Here is a 19,028-nt window from a genome sequence, read left to right as displayed (position 1 = left end):
GTGACTGGAGCAGGAAACACAAATGTCCACCCTAGAGGAGCAAGCTGACAATCCTCCAATGGGGAAGGCAAGGCTATTCACTTTGTCGCAGTGCCCCTTACAGCACTCTAGGCCAGGGATCCTCAGCGTTGGGCCCCCAGATGTTATTGGACTTCAACTCCCATAATTCCCAACCAAAGGCCACTGGGGCTGGGGATTATGGGAGTTGAAGTCCAATAACATCTGGGGACCCAGCATTGAGAACCCCTGCTCTAGGCAACTGCCCAACATGGTCAGGCCAAGCCCTGTGCCCAAGGCTATGCAAGGAGACTATGGTTGAGATGGGACCTGAACCCATGTCTGCCAGGCCCAGGCAAAACAATCTAGCCACAAGTGCTGTCCCCTTGAGACACTCTGGATCCATCCAGAGATTTATCAAAGACAAAGCACAGAGTGATGTCTACGGCCATTCACCTGTTGGACTCAAGGTCATGGAAGGTGGCATCTGGCAGGCAGGCAGGCAACATCTCTGAGAGACTACAACATTACTGCTATCAGTCAACTGCCAGCCTGTGCCTGTTTTAAGTGTGTGATGAGTAGGGGCAGCCCTTCCAAGTGACACGGTGAGGCAGTCACCTCAGGGTGCTTTCCAGACTATGAGGTTTGCGCTGGTTAGAGGGTGGCAAAGTGCAACGGAACGAGACAGCAGTTTGAAACCGCAAGCGCAGCGGTTCTCAGGTAGTTTTCTATGCATCGTGATAGGGTTTGGGCCCTCCATATTGCCCACCACTCTAGCAGATTTTCCAGGCAGGGGATGTCCAGATTCCATCTGCATCACATTCACTGGCCCCTCCTCCTCCATTCCTGGCCAATGGGGTCGTGGAGGGGGGCTGATGTGATGAACTTTTTTAAAAAAAATGATTTCTAGGTGTTCTTGCACAAATCCACCAGCAGGGGGAAGCGCAAGTGGTCCGCGCACAGATGTGTAAACCAGGGTACAAAAATTAAAAAGTGTGGGGGAGGGACGGAGAAAGCATGAAAGCTCCTGAGCTGGCTAGAGACCCACTGATCTCACGGGATCTGACTGAGAAAGTGCAGCAGGCGGGGGAGTAGGAGGGGCTGTAGGTCCATCTGCTCAGGAGGAGCAGAGCCATGGTGGTGGCAGCTGAGAGAGAGAGAGAGAGCCATCCAGGAAGAGCTGTGTTTGCGCTTCCAAGCGAAACAAACAAGATCGCGTCGCTGAGGTGGGAGGGAGAGAGAGAGAGAGAGCACACCCCTTCACACATATTCCCTTCAGCCAGCCCGGCTAGTCTAGAGTGGCTGCCTAGTTGGAGGCAATATGAGGGAGGGAGGAGCCCAGGCTTCAGTAGCCTCTCCTTGCGCACACACACACTTCACCTTGGCACCACAGCCAGAAGATTCTCTCAGCCCGACACTTGGAGGGCCAGCCAAGCCTTGGCCTGAGAGCCCCTCCCCCCCATACATACATGCCTTTCCCGCCCACCCACCAACTCAGGCAGGTGGGTGGACAGGCAGGCAAGCAGCCACCACGCTTGGCTGGTCAGCAGAGCCCTCTCTCTGTGCCTTGCTGGAGACGCACTTTTGGCGGGGAAAGCGGGGGGGGGAAGGGAGTGTCTCACCCTCCCCACTGGAAGTGATTAAGCCCCAGATTGCTCCTGCATCTTCAGGAGGATGACAGAGAGCTCTCTCAGATGCATTCCATTTAGCTATTTTCTGCTTCACTTTGGTGATTAGGTTCATGTTCGATGCCCCCGTGAGTTCGGAAGCAATTGCAGCAGAGTGCTGCCGCCTGGTTCTTGGGCCACTGCTCTCCTCCCCCACCCGCCAGTAAAATAAAAATTATTTCACGAATGAAAATAACTGTCCACAACACTCCACGCTCCAACACATAAAATACGAGACAAGCCTCCCTGCAATGGAAAAATACAGCTACTTTCCTGCAGCGCATTTACAGCATTGTAGGGCAAAGATGCATCATTCACATTCAAATCAAGGCATGGCAAATATGAACGGCACTCTGCTGACAACGCAGCGACCCCGATGTGGAAACACGGGCAATATGGAGGGACACTTAGCAGACACGTTGCGAGTACGTTGCAGCAGGTAATCTGGAAAATGCCCAGGTGTAGAAGTGAGGAGAGCCACAGGAGGTGGCAAGTGCTGCTCCCCACCACAGGCGCCACTTCACAGACCTTCCTGCTGCCAGCACCCTCCATTACCCTACTGGAGCATGCTGTTGATTTCCCCCTCCGAGTCCTGCTGAGGCACAGCTCTTCTTTTCCCTTTCCCCACACACTCCATGTGAGCTCAAAACACTCCTGCTCCCACTGCTGCATTTGTTGGTATAATCTGAGAGTGCTTACTGCCCCCACCGTGGCCACATGGCCTGAGAATCCCGAGCACCCAAATGCACATAGAAGGGGTATGTCATATTTACCTCAGGCAGCCATCTTGGACTGCCTCTGGTGAAGAGGAGGCTGGCCCGCAGTAGGGGAAACCTGAGTTCTAGCCTATAACTCCTGCCTTGACCAGTTTCTCCCATTGCCTCTATTCTTTTCCATTTGGAGCTATTATTTTCAGCAGGCCATTGCAGCATATTTTGACATATATGTAACAAACCAACCGTGCCTGGGTTGGAGCAGAGGAAAGGGTGTGGCAGCAGCTCCCAATCAGCAAACAAGAACGGTGATTGACCAGCAGGGATAGTCTCCCCAGGCAATCAATTACTGAACTTAAGTGAGAGTTGGGCATTGCCTGTTTCTCCCTCTTTTCTTTAGAACGATTTAGCTTCTGGGTTTTTAAGGAAAGCATGATAATATATCACCAGGAGTGCTTTATGCAGGCAAATGATGTTTCATTAATATAAGCTGAGCAAATGTAAACTGTACTATAATGTAATGTAAGCCAAGCAAAATGCATAATTATGGTTTCAGTACACTGAGCTAGTATGGACTTATTGAGAGGGGTGATATAAGAGTGCCTGGAAAAGGAAGGAAAGATTGTGCCATCGAGTCAGTGTCGACTCCTGGCGAACACAGAGCCCTGTGGTTTCCTTTGGCAGAATACAGGAGGGATTTACCATTGCCTCCTCCCGCGCAAGATAAGATGATGTCTTTCAGCACCTTCCTATATCGCTGCTGCCCGATATAGGTGTTTCCCGTAGTCTGGGAAACATACCAGCGGGGATTCGAACTGACAGCCTCTTGCTCCCTAGGTAAGTTGCTTCCCCACCGCACCATTAGGTGGCATCTAATGATGCCACCTAACTCATGCCATTGAATACTAATGATACCACCTAATTCAGAGCACCTGAGGGGACATGAATCACAGCACCTACAGTTGAATGCAGGGCTCTAGCACTTCTTATGTGATCTCACTATCTTTGAACATGTAGAGTTGCCTTCTGCCAAGTCAGATCATTAGTCCACCCAGCTTGCTATTGTCTATGCTGACTGACAACAGCTCTCCAAGGTTTCAGGCAGGAGTCTCTCCCAGCCCTACCTGGAGATACCAGGGATTGAACTTGGGACCTTCTGCAGGCAAAGCAGATGCTCTTCCAAGGATAAATTCTCACGGCCTTCCAAACTGCTGATCACATGGCTTTGATTTACCTTTAGATAAATGCTACTCACCCTGTGTTGTGTGTGTCAATAGTGTGAAACAGCTCATGCAGCTCTTTTCTGCTGAGGATTCCGTCAGCAAAGTAAGCTTTGAATTCGTCGAAGGACAGTTTGCCATCATCTGAAACCAAATAAGCAATAAGAAAATTAGGTACCCACAGGAGCTCCGCACCTCACACTTTAAGCAAGTTGATTTTATTCATTCATTTATATCATGCATGCCACTCTACAAAAATTGAGAAGACAGGTCCTTGTTCCATTAGAGTCTCTCTCTCTCTCTCTCTCTCTCTCTGTATGTGTATGTGTGTGTGTGTGTGTATGCATAGTGAATCAAGTATGTTCTTGCTTTCAAATCTCTGCATAAAAGTGAGATATCATAGAGCCAGTTTGTATGATACTTTGTCTGCTGACTCCATGGGATAAGGATGGCAGCTTTTGGCTAGATTCACACGTAACCTATAACCACAGTTAACCCTAACCGGAGTTATAATTCCTAACTCCAATTCTCGCCACAGACGGACAGCAACCGCAGTTGGCCTTAGGGAGCCCCTCCTTGCCGCTCGGCCTCCCAGCCTGATCCCAGCCAGCTCCGCGGCCAGACTGTGGTCAAAGCGTCATCACATCAGGTGCTCGGCCACAATTGGTAACTATCTCCAGTGGGGAGTGCCAAGTGCGATTGTGCATTTTCGGAGTGCCCCACTCACCCTTGGCAGGCGAAGCGCAGCGAAAGCCCTTTAAATGCCCTGCAATGCTGGTGCCGCTTCTGCCAGCCATGGCACCACCACCACCACCACCACCCAAGTGGCCCCACGCCCTGAAAGCACAACACAAACTCCAATTCCCAAGGGGGGTTGAGGCCCGGTGGGGGGGATGGAAGGCCACTTTCATTGCAGGAGGGGAGGGGAGAACCCACATTTGCTAGAATGGGATATACAGATGGAGCAGGGCACAGTATGCTGGGGGGTCTGTCCACCATGACCAGGGAACATTTTTGTCGCAAGGGGAGACCCTCCAGCCAGACCCATCACTGTTGCTGCAAGCAGCCTGCTGCCCAGTAGCTAACACTCATGAGAGGGCCAGTCTATTGGGAATATGCCTGTGCCTGTTAAGGAGTTTTCCCCACCCATGGACTGCAAGCTCACAACCTGAGTCACGCACTTAACCACCAGGAAATCCAAGGGGGCCCCTATCTAGTGGGGCCCCTGACTATCTTTGTTGAAAAATAGGGGGGACCCCAACTTCCCTCTCCCAAAATCCTTCCATAGCCTTGCACATACCCCAGAGGAGTACCCCACAACCCATGAGCCATAGCCTGGCCACGCACATGGCCATGGGTTGGGCCAACAGGACAGTGCATTCACTCAAGTTTTTAAAATCCTGGGTCCGGTCTGTCTGTGTGCTGTATGCAGATAAGTGGGTGTGGGGAATCGTGGGAAAGGGCACTTTCCTCTGCTCTCCAGACCCCGGGGCAGATGGGTCAACTGCAGAGGTAGATCCTGATGGCGCACCTGTGCACAGGTGAAAATGGCCGGGCTTTCTCCTGGCAAATCGCTTCTTTCCTCTCCACTCTGATGGTCCCTCATTAGCTGCCCAGAAGTGTCCCAATGGCCTGTCACTCTCATGCCTGGCCACTGAGCCCTGGATTGGGTGGTAGGATCCTTGGAAAAGGATCTTAGCTGACCCAAGACTTTCTTTAGTGGCCTGTCCTGCTCATGAGCAAGCCTCTGAGGGGCTGGGACCCCCCTCAGTGTTAAAAATAGAACTTGGCTGCTCCAGCTTCCCTGCTTGGGTCTGCCTTTCAGACCCTGCCAATAGCATCCCCACACAAACCATTTGCATGGAGGGTGCAGGCAGTGGGTTGCGGAGTGGACCCTTCCAGCCATTCAAAATTCCTGGGCCAGGGCCGGCAGTGCAGCATATGTAGATCTCGAGGCGCATTGATTCCCGGGAGTAGAGAGCCCTGGTTTCCAGCCACCCTGAGACAGCTGCATTGCCCATTGGGGGCTGTGGGTAGGGGTGCACATCTCCACATTGGTGGGTGGGTTGGCAGGGGGCAGGGTTTGACAGTGGCTTGGCAGCTGCCACAAAGACCAGGACAGCATTTGCCGAAGTGCCTGTCCCCGCAGTTTTCCTGCATGGAGCATCCTCCCTCACTCCCCGTTGTCTGCCACTCTCGTGAGAGAGCGGTCCATGGGCACATGAGCAATTCTGCTGTGCTCTGAAACGCTGTTGCCTCAGTGGTGACACTGGTGGACTTTCATAAGTAAGACTTAGATAGCAAAAACCCGCCCTCCCTCCAGCCCCAGGAATGGACTGGGCCCCCCTTCTGAAATCAACCCTTTCTGAAATCGCACTTTCTTCAGATAAATAAAAGTTAACTAAACACAGTATCATTTCCCTTGGCAACAGAGCCTTTAAGAAATTATTCACGAACCTTCCTGATCTTACATACCTTTCTAATGTGTTTCATTACCATTTTTCAAGTTGTCATAGAAACCTGTTTGAGCAGGACTCCACCCCTTCCTTCTTGGAAAATAAATTTAACTGTAGATTGTAATTCTTGTTTTATATGAGAATGATATTTACCTTTGACAGCTTATCCACCAACAATGTGCTCAACAGAGTACTTTACTTGCATTGGCCTGCCCACTAAGCTGCAATCTAACATGCAGATCTTAACCGTATTAGGTTTAAGTCCCATTAAAACAAATAAAGGCTCTATGCATGATCAGTGTGCAGAGCCGAAAGGGGTTCTGCGAGGAGAGCGGGCTTGACCCACTCTCCCCACAGACGATCACTGACCCCTCCTCGGGGGAGCATATCGCCCGCTCAGACAAGTGGTGGTTTGGCTCCAGCACTCCTGTGCTGGGCAGGCTGGTGGTTTGCCTGGCAGTTCTGGGGGTTGGGTGAAGGGAAGAGCCGCTGCGTGGCACCCTGACCCCCAGAGCCCCAGAAATGTACATACTCAAAAAGCGCTGTACAAATGCTAAGTAGATAGGCACACGCTTCTCTCATTAAAAAAAAACAAAGAATCCCAAACCTCTGCTTAGTCATGACATTCAGTAGCAAAAAGGCAGCTTAGAAAATTTCCTTGGCTCTTGGCAACAGCCCAGACAAAACCTACCACCATCAACAGAGTCACCTTATCATGAGAGGCCAGTAAAAAATGCTAAGTATTGACCAATCGCATTAAGTTAACATTAGTTAGGTTGCAATCCTTTGCACATTTACCTGGGAGAAAGTTCCACTGAATACAAAAGGACCCCTTTCCAGCTAAAAATGCATAGGATTAGGCTGGATTAGGTATTACACAGCTCTCTTCTTATTGGAGCTCTTTCAAACAGCATTAGGAATGCTGATCAAGGATTCAGATAAGTAACCAACTTCAGTGCCCTTGATAACCCTGGGTGTTTATCTCTGAAAGAGACAGAGTTGCCAAGGCTGCAAAATGCACACTTAGAAACAGCGCAGTAGTACTCAGTCATAAATGGAAATAATTTATGGGGACTCTAAGATGTGCAGAATGGCAGAGAAAGAAACAGAATGCCATCAAACTGAAACACAGAAGGGAGAAACTGAAAGCAACCATGCATTACTGAAGCACCTCACTAAATTGAATGCTTTCCTAAATTAGGAAATTTAGGAAGGATAATAATTAACCTGGCCAGGGCTGCACAACTTCGACTCTCCTACAGATGTTTAACCTAAGAACATCCCTGCTGGATCAGGCCCAAGGCCCTTCTAGTCCAGCATCCTGTTTCACACAGTGGCCCACCAGATGCTTCTGAGAAGCCCACAGGTAAGAGGTGAAGGCGTGTCCTCTCTCTTGCTGTTGATCCCCTGCAACTGGCATTTAGAGGCATCTTGCCTTTGAGGCTGGAGGTGGCCTTTGCCATGTTGACTATTAGCCACTGTGGCTGGGGATTATGGGAGGAGTTGTCCAAAAACAATTGGAGGGATGAAGTTGTACAGCCCTGACATAAGCTGAGGCATGATTAACGCTAACTGAGAGTGTAGGCAGCACCCAGCTAGAGGATACAACATCAGAATATTGATCTTCAGTTGATCAATAACCCACTTACCCAGAATGCTATTGTAGATACATATCTTTTAGGCTTGGTTTTCTATGGAAGGACTGCTAGAATACTGTTAGAAATTTTCATCATTCTTCAAACCAAACCATACGTATCCCCTCATCCAAATAATGAGACAACCCAACAAGAAAATCCTTGATCAGAATTCATGACTAATTCTGTTGAGCAAATCCCCGTTCCATTTAGTAGCCTGTTCGCTGCCAAAGAGAAGTGACTGAAGTTACATTGCCCATTTTTATACAGGGCGAGTTCTCACGGCTACCAGCAGGTCTGTAAGTGGGGAACATGTTGGTAAAATGTTGGGAACCAAGAGCAAGTGCCCGGTGTAATGTCTGAACCCACCCAAGTCCAGTCTCTGAGATTCTATGCCTAACTTTCTCTCAACTTCAGTAACCAAGATCTGGAAGCTGGGAGGAGAAGGTTGGGAGAATGTCAAATGGAGAGCATGAGAACCAGACTTGGGTAGGTTCAGGCATCACTCACACACACACACACACCCCACCGCGCCCACAGAGTGTGCATGCACTCTTGGTTGCTGACATTTTATTGACATGTTTCCCATTTATGGACTCACCGGCAATCATTTGAAACTGCCCATAGTAAAAGAAAGAGCAGCTAAAAACAGCTGAGCATTCTTCAGGGAGTGAGAGAAATGCCACACCATGAAAGGAATTATTTAATGATCACAGAGTGGAAATCAAGCAGCTTAGGGCACCAATCTAATTGCTCAAAAAAGCAGTGAGGAAGTGAGCATTTAGCCTGATATGATGGTTTCTGCCACGAAGTGACCTTTTCCATCATCTCACTGTGGAGAGCCATTTGAAACTGGGTCACAGGAAGGGTACAAGGCACTGGAGGCCACAGGCCAGCAATGGGTTTGCCCCAACTGCTCCATTAAATCTGAAAAGCCATTAAAGAAAAGGAATCTTTGTACTGAATTTGCCCAGAGGAAACATCCATTTAGTTTCAGTCTTAGGGGTTTTTTTGGTAGTCACACTTGTTCTTCCTTGCATAACAGAAACTATATTCACACCATGTATTCTCTGCTTTGGTGTTCATCTGTTGTTAATTATTGCATGGAGAGCATCTCGCCTTCAGGAATGCTATTAGAAGGAATGTAAACACCGCACAGGCGCTTCTTCACAGTACACCCTGTTTCTAGCTGCACCCCACTAATTCTACTCTGTTGTGGTCTTGCCAGGGGACAGAGGGAACAAAGCTTTTTCTTAGAGTCAGACTTTGTACTAACCCATGACATTCAGCTGTCTGAAGGAGAGCACTAAATGACACTCACTCCCTTCCCTCATTTTTAGTTTGCTTTCCTTAAGGAAAGTAAGCTTCTGAGATCATGCAGCATTCTGTGTTTGTGTCCGTCCATGTGTCTCTGTGATGTCCACGCGTGTGTCCCCTCCGCATCAACTATGTAATGTTTGACCAATATGAATCAAATCTGCTACAGCTGTAGGGACGCATAGGGACGCCTCAATAGCATAGTCTGTAATGATGTCAGCCATCTTGATTCAAGATGGCAGATGCGTAAATGTCTGAGGCGCAAGTGGGCTAACTTGTGGACTGTCTAACCAATTTGACCCAAATTTGGTACAGCTGTAGTGAGTGACACACAGGGGCACCTCAATGGCATAGTTTGTAATGATTTCATCCACCCTGATTCAAGATGGCAGACACGTGAATGTCTGAGTTAACAAGTTAACTGGGCTAACTTGTGAACCGCCTAACTGACTTGAAAGTTTGGTAAAGTTGTAGTGAGTGACACATAGGGATACCTCAATAGTATAGTTGGCAATGATTTCATCTAGCCCAATTCAAGATGGCAGATGCATGAACATTTGTGGCACAGGTGGACTAACTTGTGAATCCCTTAACCAATTTGAACCAAATTTGCTAAATGACAGATGCGTGAACATTTGAGGTGCAAAGGTTGGGGTTACCACCTGGAAAATGAAAATCTGGTTTTGTATAATCAAATTCTGGCTGCATTTGGTTTTCTTCCCAGTCAGTCTAGCGCCTTTAGTGTTAAATATGTTTTGTCAGGAAATGACTATTGGATAGAGATCTACAGGAGGAGTGTGCACGACTACCAAGGGGAATGTATATAGGCTCCCAAAATTTCAGTCACAAACCAGCTGAATATTTAGATCATATGTTTTTACCTAAGTTTAGGAGAGCATTGGCCCTTGCACGTTTGAATGCCTTTCCTTCTGCACTCTTAGACGGGAAATATAAACAAGTTCCATATGCATTGCGTCATTGCCCTTGTGGCTCAGCGGATATAGAGTCAGTAGTTCATGTTATTCTGTATTGTCAATTTTATAGGGATGCTTGTATTAAGTTTATTGCTCCCGTCTTAAAGAATCATCTTGGCCATACGGATCAATTTTACTTGGATTTTTTGCTGTCAAATTGTAAGTCTGTTACCTCTATTAATGTGGCCAAGTTTTGTTTTGTTGCATCCAAACTTCGTAGAGCTTGTATTAGCAACTTGAATATTTTGTAAATTATAAATGTATTATTTTAAGTGTTAAGCTGGTCTAAGGACCGTAATAAACTTACTACTACTACTACTTCGAGGTGCAAGTGGGCTAACTTGTAAACTGTGAACTGATTTGGACCAGATTTGGAGCAGTTGTAGTGAGTGACACAAAGGGACACTTCAATGGCGTAGTTTGTGATGATGTCATCCACCCCAGTTCAAGATGGTGGATGTGTGAACATTTGAGGTGCAAGTGGGCTAACTTATGAACCACCTAACCAGTGTTGCCTCTAACAGGGATTCCCAGATGTTGCTGACAACCACTCCCAGAATCCCCAAGCAAAGGCTATTGAAGCTGGGGATGCTGGGAGTTGTAGTTAACAGCATCTGGGAATCCCTGTTAGAGGGAACACTGCACCTAACTGATTTGGACCAAATTTGGTGCAGTTGTAGTGAGTGACACAAAGGGACACGACAACAGCATAGTTTGTAATTATGTCATCCACCCCAGTTCAAGACAGCAGATGCGTGAACGTTTGAGGTGCACATGAGCTAACTTGAGAACTGCCTAATCAATCTGGACCAAATTTAATCCAGTTGTAGGGATGGTGAAAGGAAAGTAAGCAGATTAGTTTTTACCAGAACTACTTGTTTCTATTCAAATCGTACCCTAACTCCTTCCTTCCTTCAAAATCTCTCACCCTTTCTTCCTTTAGTATTAGGAATGGAAGAGGAAAAGCAGTCAATAGCCATTTCACTTTCCTTTCTCTGAAGGCCATTCACGGGCGAAGTGTTGGTTGCTGCTCCTAAGAATTGACCCACAATCTGCTATCTGATGAACTGACCCACATTCTGCCATACTTCACCCTGCTCTATGGAAGGGTGAGCTCTCGGGATAAAACTGAAATTGAGAATAGATCATATGGAATTGCTTTAATAAGATAATTGCTCCATCTAGGGACTTTTTGTGGGGGGCAGTATATAAATGTGCTAGATAAATAAAATAAATAAATCTAGCCCAGTACATTCAACTCTGTCTGGTAGTTGTTCTTTAAGAACTCAGGTAGAATTCTTTCCCAGCCTTGGTACTAGTGTTGCAATAAGGCATAAACTAACTAAGCTGTATCTTAGGTTCTCCAATATGAGGAACTTATAAAGAAGATAAACCTTTGTTTGTTGGTGAGCTGTTACTGGTAAAATTCTGGCCGTTGCTTCATGGCTTCTTTTTTAAAACCAAGTCATCTCTCTGCCAGCCGTGCAGCTAGCCAAACGGCAGCCTGGGTCCAGCCCTGCTCAGTGGCCCCCTCCAGATATGCCCATGCACGTGACGTCATGCACATCGGGGCGTGTTTCCAGCTCCGGAGAAGTCCAGAGTGAAACCCCACCCCACCCCCGCCCGGGCTGCCGAGAGCCCGGGTGAACTCTCCGTTGGTTATTTCAGGCAGCACCAGCTGCATGATAGAATGTTTTTACCTTTCTCCCCCTCCAGAGAGGGAGAGAAAGGGCAAAACTTCCTATTGGGCAGCCGGCGCTGCCTGAAATGGGCGTGGGAGGGGCGGGTTCACTGGGCTCCTCTGGAGCCCGAGCCACGGGGCTTCCGCAGCCCTTTTCATTGGCGGCCCGGGTTCTTTGAACCTGTTGGAACAAGGGTGGCTACGCCCCTGCTCTCTGCCGATAAAAGTTAGGGGAAATGTGAGGTTAGAGATGGCAGTATTGTGAAGCAATTCAAGCTGAAGCTCATAGGGGACTCATCCTAGGACTGATGTCATGTATAGCATTTTTCTTGCCTGATAATAGCTGGAAGGAGGTCACTATATTTACAGTCCAGCATGTTCAGTCATATGATGCTTCTTTGGACCTGTTTCCCTCAATTTTCTGAAGTGTTAGTGTGTTCTTTCTTCTTTTGATCTCTTCCTGTGTACAGTGATGCAGTTTAATTTGTGTTTGGTGATGATGGAAGTCGTAGTCCAACAACAGCTGGAGTGACTCAGGTTGGCCTCCCTGGCAATAGTGGCCTAAGTGTGGAACAATGACTCATGTGACCTTTGTCTCTTAAACAAATATTTCTGTCTCCAGCCATTGTGTACCATAAACAATGCAGATTAAACAAGAGGATGGGCCATAGCTGAGGGGTAGAGCATCATGCAAACAATCCCAGGTTCAGTTCTGGCATCTCCAGGCAGAGCTGGGAAAGACTTCTGCCTGAAACCTTGGAGAGAGCCACTGCCAGTCAGTGTAAACATTACTAAGTTAGATGGACAAATGGTCTGACTCAGTATAAGGCAGCTTCCTTTATTTCTGTATTCCTACCTCTGATGACAAACTTTTGGTGACAATCACTGCTCATGGTGGGCATGTTCTAGGGCAATGGTTCCCAACCTTGGGGTCTTCCAGACGTTGCTGAACTACAACTCCCATCATCCCCAACTACAATTTATTATAGCTGGGGCGGATAGGAGTTGTAGTTCAGCAGCATCTAAAGGACCCCAGGCTGGGAACCATTGGTCTAGGCCAGGCCTGCTCAACTGTGGCCCTTCTGCAAGTGTTGGCCTACAACTCCCATAATCTCTGGCTATTGGCCACTGTGACTGGGATTATGAGAACTGTAGTCCAAGAACTGCTGCGGGGGGCCAAAGTTGAGCAGGCCTGGTCTAGACTGTTTAATCTCTCAGCATAGTTTAGCAATGGGAAGAGCTACCTATGGGAGTAATGTCACCACCTTCCTTGGAAAAAGATTTGTTTGAGATGCTTTAGGTATATGGTATCCAGTTGTACAACTATACATTAAAATTAGACAAAAAAGGACCACCGATGAGATAACTCGATTTTATGTGAAAGGTATCAATATATTTAATTTGATCTATGGTATTCAGTGTATTTTATAAGGCTATAGGGGGTGTTCTAGGTTTTGGCTTCTTTTAGAGCTCACATAGAACTCTAGTGCCCACAAGAGCTTCCTCATTTATTTCCATGGAAGAGAAGTTCAATTCATGTGTCCTTGTGCATAACAGAACTCCAGTGTAAGTAAAGTAAAGTTGTGCTGTTGAGTCAGTGTCAACTCTTGGCAATCACAGAGCCCTGTGGTTTTCTTTGGTAGAATACAGGAGGGATTTAACATTGCCTCCACTTGTGCAGTATGAGATGATGCCTTTCAGCATCTTCCTGTATCGCTGCTGCCTGATATAGGTTTTCCCCATAGTCTGGGAAACATACCAGAGGAGATTCAAACCGGCAACCTCTTGCTCCCTAGACAAGTTACTTCCCCGCTGTACCATTAGGTGGCTCTTCCTGTGTAGTGTAATGTAGTGATTGACTGACATCCAGACCAAGTGACTCAGTAGCACCCAGGAGTTACTCTATAGAACTACTCAGGAGTAATCTATAGTCTGGATGTCAGCCACTCTGTACAACTCTATAATCCTAGTCCACTTCTACCATCCTAACATAGAAGAATTCCATAGGACTTTGGACTGGAACAATGAAAAGAGCAAAAGTTCTGGATACTAAGTCCTGCCCAAGGACACAGCCATTCAGACACCAGCACCCCACAAACAATTGTACACCATGTGCTACCAGCATCGCAGAAAAATCATTTCAGAGCAACGAGTGCCACATGGATCCAGCAAGAGGAGAAGCCACTGATTATAGCAAGCAAGCAAAAAGAGTAAGAGGCTGATCTAAACAGCCCACTGGATCCCTTTATAGTGTAAAGACAAATAATTGTACTTACCATTTTTGTCTGCTCTTCTCAGTATCTAGAAGAAAACAAACACTTTTATCAGGATTTATTACATAACATATCTTGTTTTAAAGCAATTAAAAGCAGACTTACTGAATACAGTATCTTCCTTCAGGTAATATTTTTGAGGAAATATTTTCTCATGACTAAAGATGGTGGGCATGGTCAAGGGCAGGGATTTTCAACGTTGGGTCCCCAGATGGTATTGGACTTCAACTCCCATAATTCCCAGCCCCAGTGGTCTTTGGTTGGGGATTATGGGAGTTGAAGTCCAATAACATCTGGAGACCCAACACTGAGAATCCCTGGTCTAGGGTGCTTCCATGCAACATGGGGAGAGACTTAGATATCCTCTCTCATGTAGAAATCTGTGGCTGAGTGGAAGATTTAACTATGTCCCTCCCAAATGCCAATGCAGCTCTCCACTTGTGCGTTCTGCTCTGTGGCATATCTTTTTCAAGAAAGGTAGAGGCCATGGAATATGGCGTCAGTGGTAGCACATCTGCTTTGCATGCAAAAGGTCCAAGGTTCACTCCCTGAGATTTCCAGGTAGCTGGGAAGGATTCTTGTCTGAAACCTTGGAGTCACTGCCAGCCGTGTCAACCAGTGCTGGCCAACCTGAGGCCCTCCAGATGTTGTGAACTAAAGTTCCCATATATATCTAGCTGTTGGTCATTGTGGCTATGGATGGTGGGAGCTGCAGTCCAACAACAGCTATAGAGTTTCAGGATGGCCACCCTTGGTGTAGACAGTACTAACCTCAATGGATCAATAGTCTGACTCAGTATTCATAAGCTGCCACATTTTGTCTGAATTAGTATCAGAAAGCTGTTTCTGTATTTGGACATGTGACTGGGTCACGTGATAATCTCCACATGATGTGTCCCAATAATTCCCAGGGATGCAATGATATGGGAAATTGTCACATGACCCAGTCACATGTCCAAATACAGACACAACTTTCTGATACTAATTCACACAAATATGGCAGCTTATAAATACTGAGTCAGGCTATTGATACATTTAGGTCAGTACTGACCTAAATGCCAGGTGCTTCAGTAGAAGCACTTTGGACCATATAAGCTGGTCCTCAATCACAGAGGTATATTTAAATCTATTGTCTAGAAATGAAGTGAGTTTACCCGCAAAAACTCTTTGAATCTCCCCTGAAAAATTCAGATGTTGAATATTTACTGAATATTTGAATACTTGCTGAATGTTCATCATATATTTGATATCTGTATTTGGTACAATACTTTTTAATATTTGATCTTAATATATTATATTTGACCATTTTTTAATATTTGACAGCTAATAGTATTTTGTACATGACAGTATTTGGTAACTGACATACCATGATATTTACTGTTTGATAGTATCTGACAATTGACAGCTATTGGGATGTTACAACTAATTATTGCCAAAATCTAAACAATCTAGAGATGTCAATAAGTCTAACACATCTGCATTTTGAAGGAAAATATTTACATTATAATCTGATTTTTTTTTTAAAAAAGTTACAGCTGAAACTTGAATGGTGAATTTGGAAATTTTGGTGACTGTCAAGTATAGTATTTACAAATGTTTTCCAGCTCTAGTTTTGCCCAATTTAAAAAAACCGCCTATGGATATGATTTACCATCTATTAGCACATGAGGCAGAACCATTTAAAACACATTCTGGAACCAATATAATTAATCAATTTGTTGATCATATTGTTCAAAAAATCAAGTTAGTAGGAATACTAGCAATTACAGAAGGCTGAAAGTTTAATTTGCACTGGGCTAGACACCTGAATCTTAAATGTGTGTTTTTCCAAGCCACCATGTCTAACCTAAACTATATCTTCCATTGTTAAAAGCCTACAAAATTGCTCTAAAAACCAGTCAAATATTTAGATTACTATGTAGGTCCCCACATAAACAACACAGTCTATTAAAGTGCTAAATTACATGTTGATAGCCAACCATTTTCCATAGCAATCCATTAGTGGTAGATACCAGTTTGGGAATCCAGCAATAAGTGCCACAATGAACAGCCTGAAGGATTAGAATTTCTATGTATCTTTTATTGCAGCATATGATCAGAAAAGGGGAAAATAATATATGGATTTACATGCACATGATAAAAACTAATATAATTTGGGGCGACAGCCAGGGTCGTAGCAGAGTGGGCCCAGAGACAAGATTTTAAAATGCCGCCCCCCCATCACTGAAGCTCAGCTCATGAAGTAAAGAAATCTTAAATGAGGCTGAATAGTGGTAAGCAAAAGCACAGTAAAATCTATCTATCTATCTATCTGCCACAACAGAACATTAAATTATTTTTTTAAAGGTTTTGTAAATTGTGGACAATGCAAGTCATTTAATGGTACTAGAGAAAGACATGCTGTTCTGGTAGCTCCAGGTCTTCACACTCATATCAATTTCGGAAGGTGAATACAACTGAAGGAAGCCCGGACCGGTGCACGGCTGGGGGAGTCAGTCATGTGACTTGCCTCTGGGGGGCCCCCCAAGGCAGTGGGCCCCCAGACAACTGTCTCCCTTTGCTTTATTATAGTTACGCCCCGAGGAGAGCTGGTCTTGTGGTAGCAAGCATGACTTGTCCCCTTAGCTAAGCAGGGTCTACCCTGGTTGCATATGAAAGGGAGACTAGAAATATGAGCACTGTAAGATATTCCCCTTAGGCAATGGAGACACTCTGGGAAGAGCATCTTGTTTCCAAGTTCCGTCCCTCACATCTCCAAGATAGGGCTGAGAGAGAGACTCCTGCCTGCAACCTTGGAGAAGCTGCTGCCAGTCTGTGCAGACAATACTGAGCTGGATGGACCAGTGGTCTGACTCAGTATATGGCAGAGTACTATGTTCCTACATGTTTACTTTTGACTTTCCCTTTGAAAGGCCAATTTTGGGGATTCTTGCTACTTATAGGCATTGGGGAGGGAGGAATAAATCATGTTACACAGAAGAAACATTTTCTAACATATCAAAGCTTCAAGAAAATAGCTTTTTTTAAAAGCTGCTTATTATTATTTTTTTTACAAGGGCATCAAAATTCTACTTCCAAAACTACCCTAACCCTTGCACATAAAAACACTGCTGTTGAGTGTAATCTCAAGGAAAAGATGCATTGGGCATATTTATTTAGTTATTTTCTCTCTGATACTCATCTAAGTTGCTCCAGAATTTTTACTAATGCACTCAGGAATTCTCAGGGAGTTACTAGATTCTTAGCACAGAAGAGTCTGTTTTATTCCTCCTTGAAAGTATATCTCACTGATTTCAGTGGAAGCAAACCAGAGGAATGTGGGGTAGTTATGACTGGATCTCTCATTTTATTAAAACTTTAAAACAAGTTCAGGGGCTCAAAATTTGACCCAAGGAGCAGTGCTGAGAGGGTGAGGTGAGGGGTAGGAGTTAACTATTTATCTTGTGTGGTTTCCCCAAATCTAAATCCCCCACAAACTGTTAGCCCCAGAGAGGGTTAGAAAAATAGAAAAATCTCTGGTCTGTGTTTCATGGATTGAAGCTCAGCCAAATAGATCTCTCATCTTGGGGATAAGTTATCTCCATTCAGAATTAGGTTGATAAATAATGATTTTAGGCTGTCCTCCACACACACACACACCCAGCACTCTCGTGCTTTAGACAATTCAACAGGTGAAATTTCTCCCTTGCAACATGAAGTTGCAGAGTTGAGGAAAGCGTCTCCTGTTGAATGTTTGCCTGACAGGCTGCTACTAAAGGCGCAGGAGCCCTACCAATAGAGGTGGCCGAGCTTCCCCTTTCTCCAGCCCTTTGCATAAGAAAAAAGACGCTCGACCTTTCCCAGCCACCAAGATTCTTGCAGCCACCAAAGAGCAAACGACGCCAGAAGACGTTACACAGACGTGGGGATCATTAACCCTTCATGCTTACATCCAGGAAGATGGAAAGCCCTTTGGTCATCATGGTCAGAGCAGAGCCGGATTCTTCGGAGGACTTGGGGGAAGGAGGAGACGTCTCCACCTCACCATCCATGCTGTGGCTGCCGCTGTCGTCGCTGTGGCTGTGGCGGATGGTGGAGCAGATGCTGCTGCTGGCGGCGCGGTCCGGAGAAAGTCTCCCCACTGTCTTCGCCTTGGACTGATGCGTCAGATGCTGCTTGTCGGTTTCGAGCAAAGCCAGCCAGCCACACAGACAGCAACAAGACCCGCTTCTCCTCGGAGCCTGGCGGCGTCCTCTCCTCTCGGCGAAACCCGGTGAGCGTGCTGCTTGCTGCTGCCTTGCCTACTTACTCTCGGAGGCCAGCCCAGCATCTGTTTTCAACAGGTGGAGCAGCAAGGAATGGCCGTGCTTCCAAGCATGTTTAGAACTTGCCCTGGAAAGAAGCCACAGCCTGCCCTTTGAAATCGCAACCCGTGCTAGGGGGCAGGGCCTCAGAGTAGTGGGCGTGGTTTCTTGGCCGGGTTGAGGCACCAGACTTTTGTGGAAACGCCCCATACGAATTGAGAGGCGGGGCCCAGAAGGGGCAAAGTAGTACGTGTCTGGGTGAGTGAGCAGTGTCCTACCTATTCGATTTCTGAAGCAGAATGGGGGACCAAGTGGGGGCAGAGGTGCACCTAGGCAGGGGTGTAACAAGGCTGGAGTGGGCCCAGAGACAAAACTTTAAAATGGGCCCCTCGCTGATACACACACACTTCACAATATATAGTGCACGCACACCCCCATTATGCCAGCTTCTCTAGAAAACTCCACTCCCTCGCTTTAACCCCGTCCCTCCACCCTCCCATGGGGAAGAGCGCTCCCGGCTCAGAGTTGCTTCTGCAGACAAGGACTTTGCTGTATGCATGCCGACTTTGCTCCGAACTTGGGGTTGGCTTTTCCACTGCCCCGAAGCTCTGCGGGTGTTGGGGAGTCATGTGACGCCTCTGGGGGGCCCCTCGAGGCGTGGGGGGCCCTTCGAGGCGTGGGGGCCCCCAGGCAGCTGCCTCCCCTTGCCTAACGGTAGTTACGCCCCTGCACCTAGGTAATTTTGGAGCTTGGACCTAAAGGCCTTTGGAAGCCCGCGGCTGGAAGTTAAGCATCATTTTTGAACATGTAGGT

General features: G+C 46.6%; 1 protein-coding gene and 1 long non-coding RNA gene across 4 annotated transcripts in view; one reads left to right on the top strand and one right to left on the bottom strand.

The window, feature by feature from the left end:
* The window catches only part of NECAB1 (N-terminal EF-hand calcium binding protein 1), an 87,116-nt gene extending 68,755 nt beyond the window's left edge, over window positions 1-18,361 (bottom strand). Inside the window, exons 1-3 of one of the 3 annotated variants that reach the window (XM_053246324.1) lie at window positions 17,862-18,361; window positions 13,936-13,960; window positions 3,633-3,741 (exon numbers count right to left, since the gene is read on the bottom strand). In XM_053246324.1, coding sequence (XP_053102299.1) covers window positions 3,633-3,741; window positions 13,936-13,960; window positions 17,862-17,963 — 236 coding nt within the window. In that variant the 5' untranslated portion in view covers window positions 17,964-18,361. Of the gene's footprint in view, window positions 1-2,437; window positions 2,577-3,632; window positions 3,742-13,935; window positions 13,961-17,861 lie in introns of those variants that run through there. The other 2 variants (XM_053246325.1, XM_053246326.1) reach the window with 2 other exon arrangements.
* Window positions 2,001-11,168, top strand: LOC128323365 (uncharacterized). Its single transcript, XR_008306230.1, has 3 exons — window positions 2,001-2,103; window positions 10,049-10,137; window positions 10,922-11,168. It is a non-coding gene; the product is annotated as an uncharacterized LOC128323365 (long non-coding RNA).
* Window positions 18,362-19,028: the final 667 nt, after the last annotated feature.

This window comes from Hemicordylus capensis, chromosome 4 (assembly GCF_027244095.1).
Source record: "Hemicordylus capensis ecotype Gifberg chromosome 4, rHemCap1.1.pri, whole genome shotgun sequence".
NCBI classification, from domain to species: Eukaryota; Metazoa; Chordata; class Lepidosauria; order Squamata; family Cordylidae; genus Hemicordylus; species Hemicordylus capensis.
This window is presented reverse-complemented; position numbering and strand designations above follow the sequence as displayed.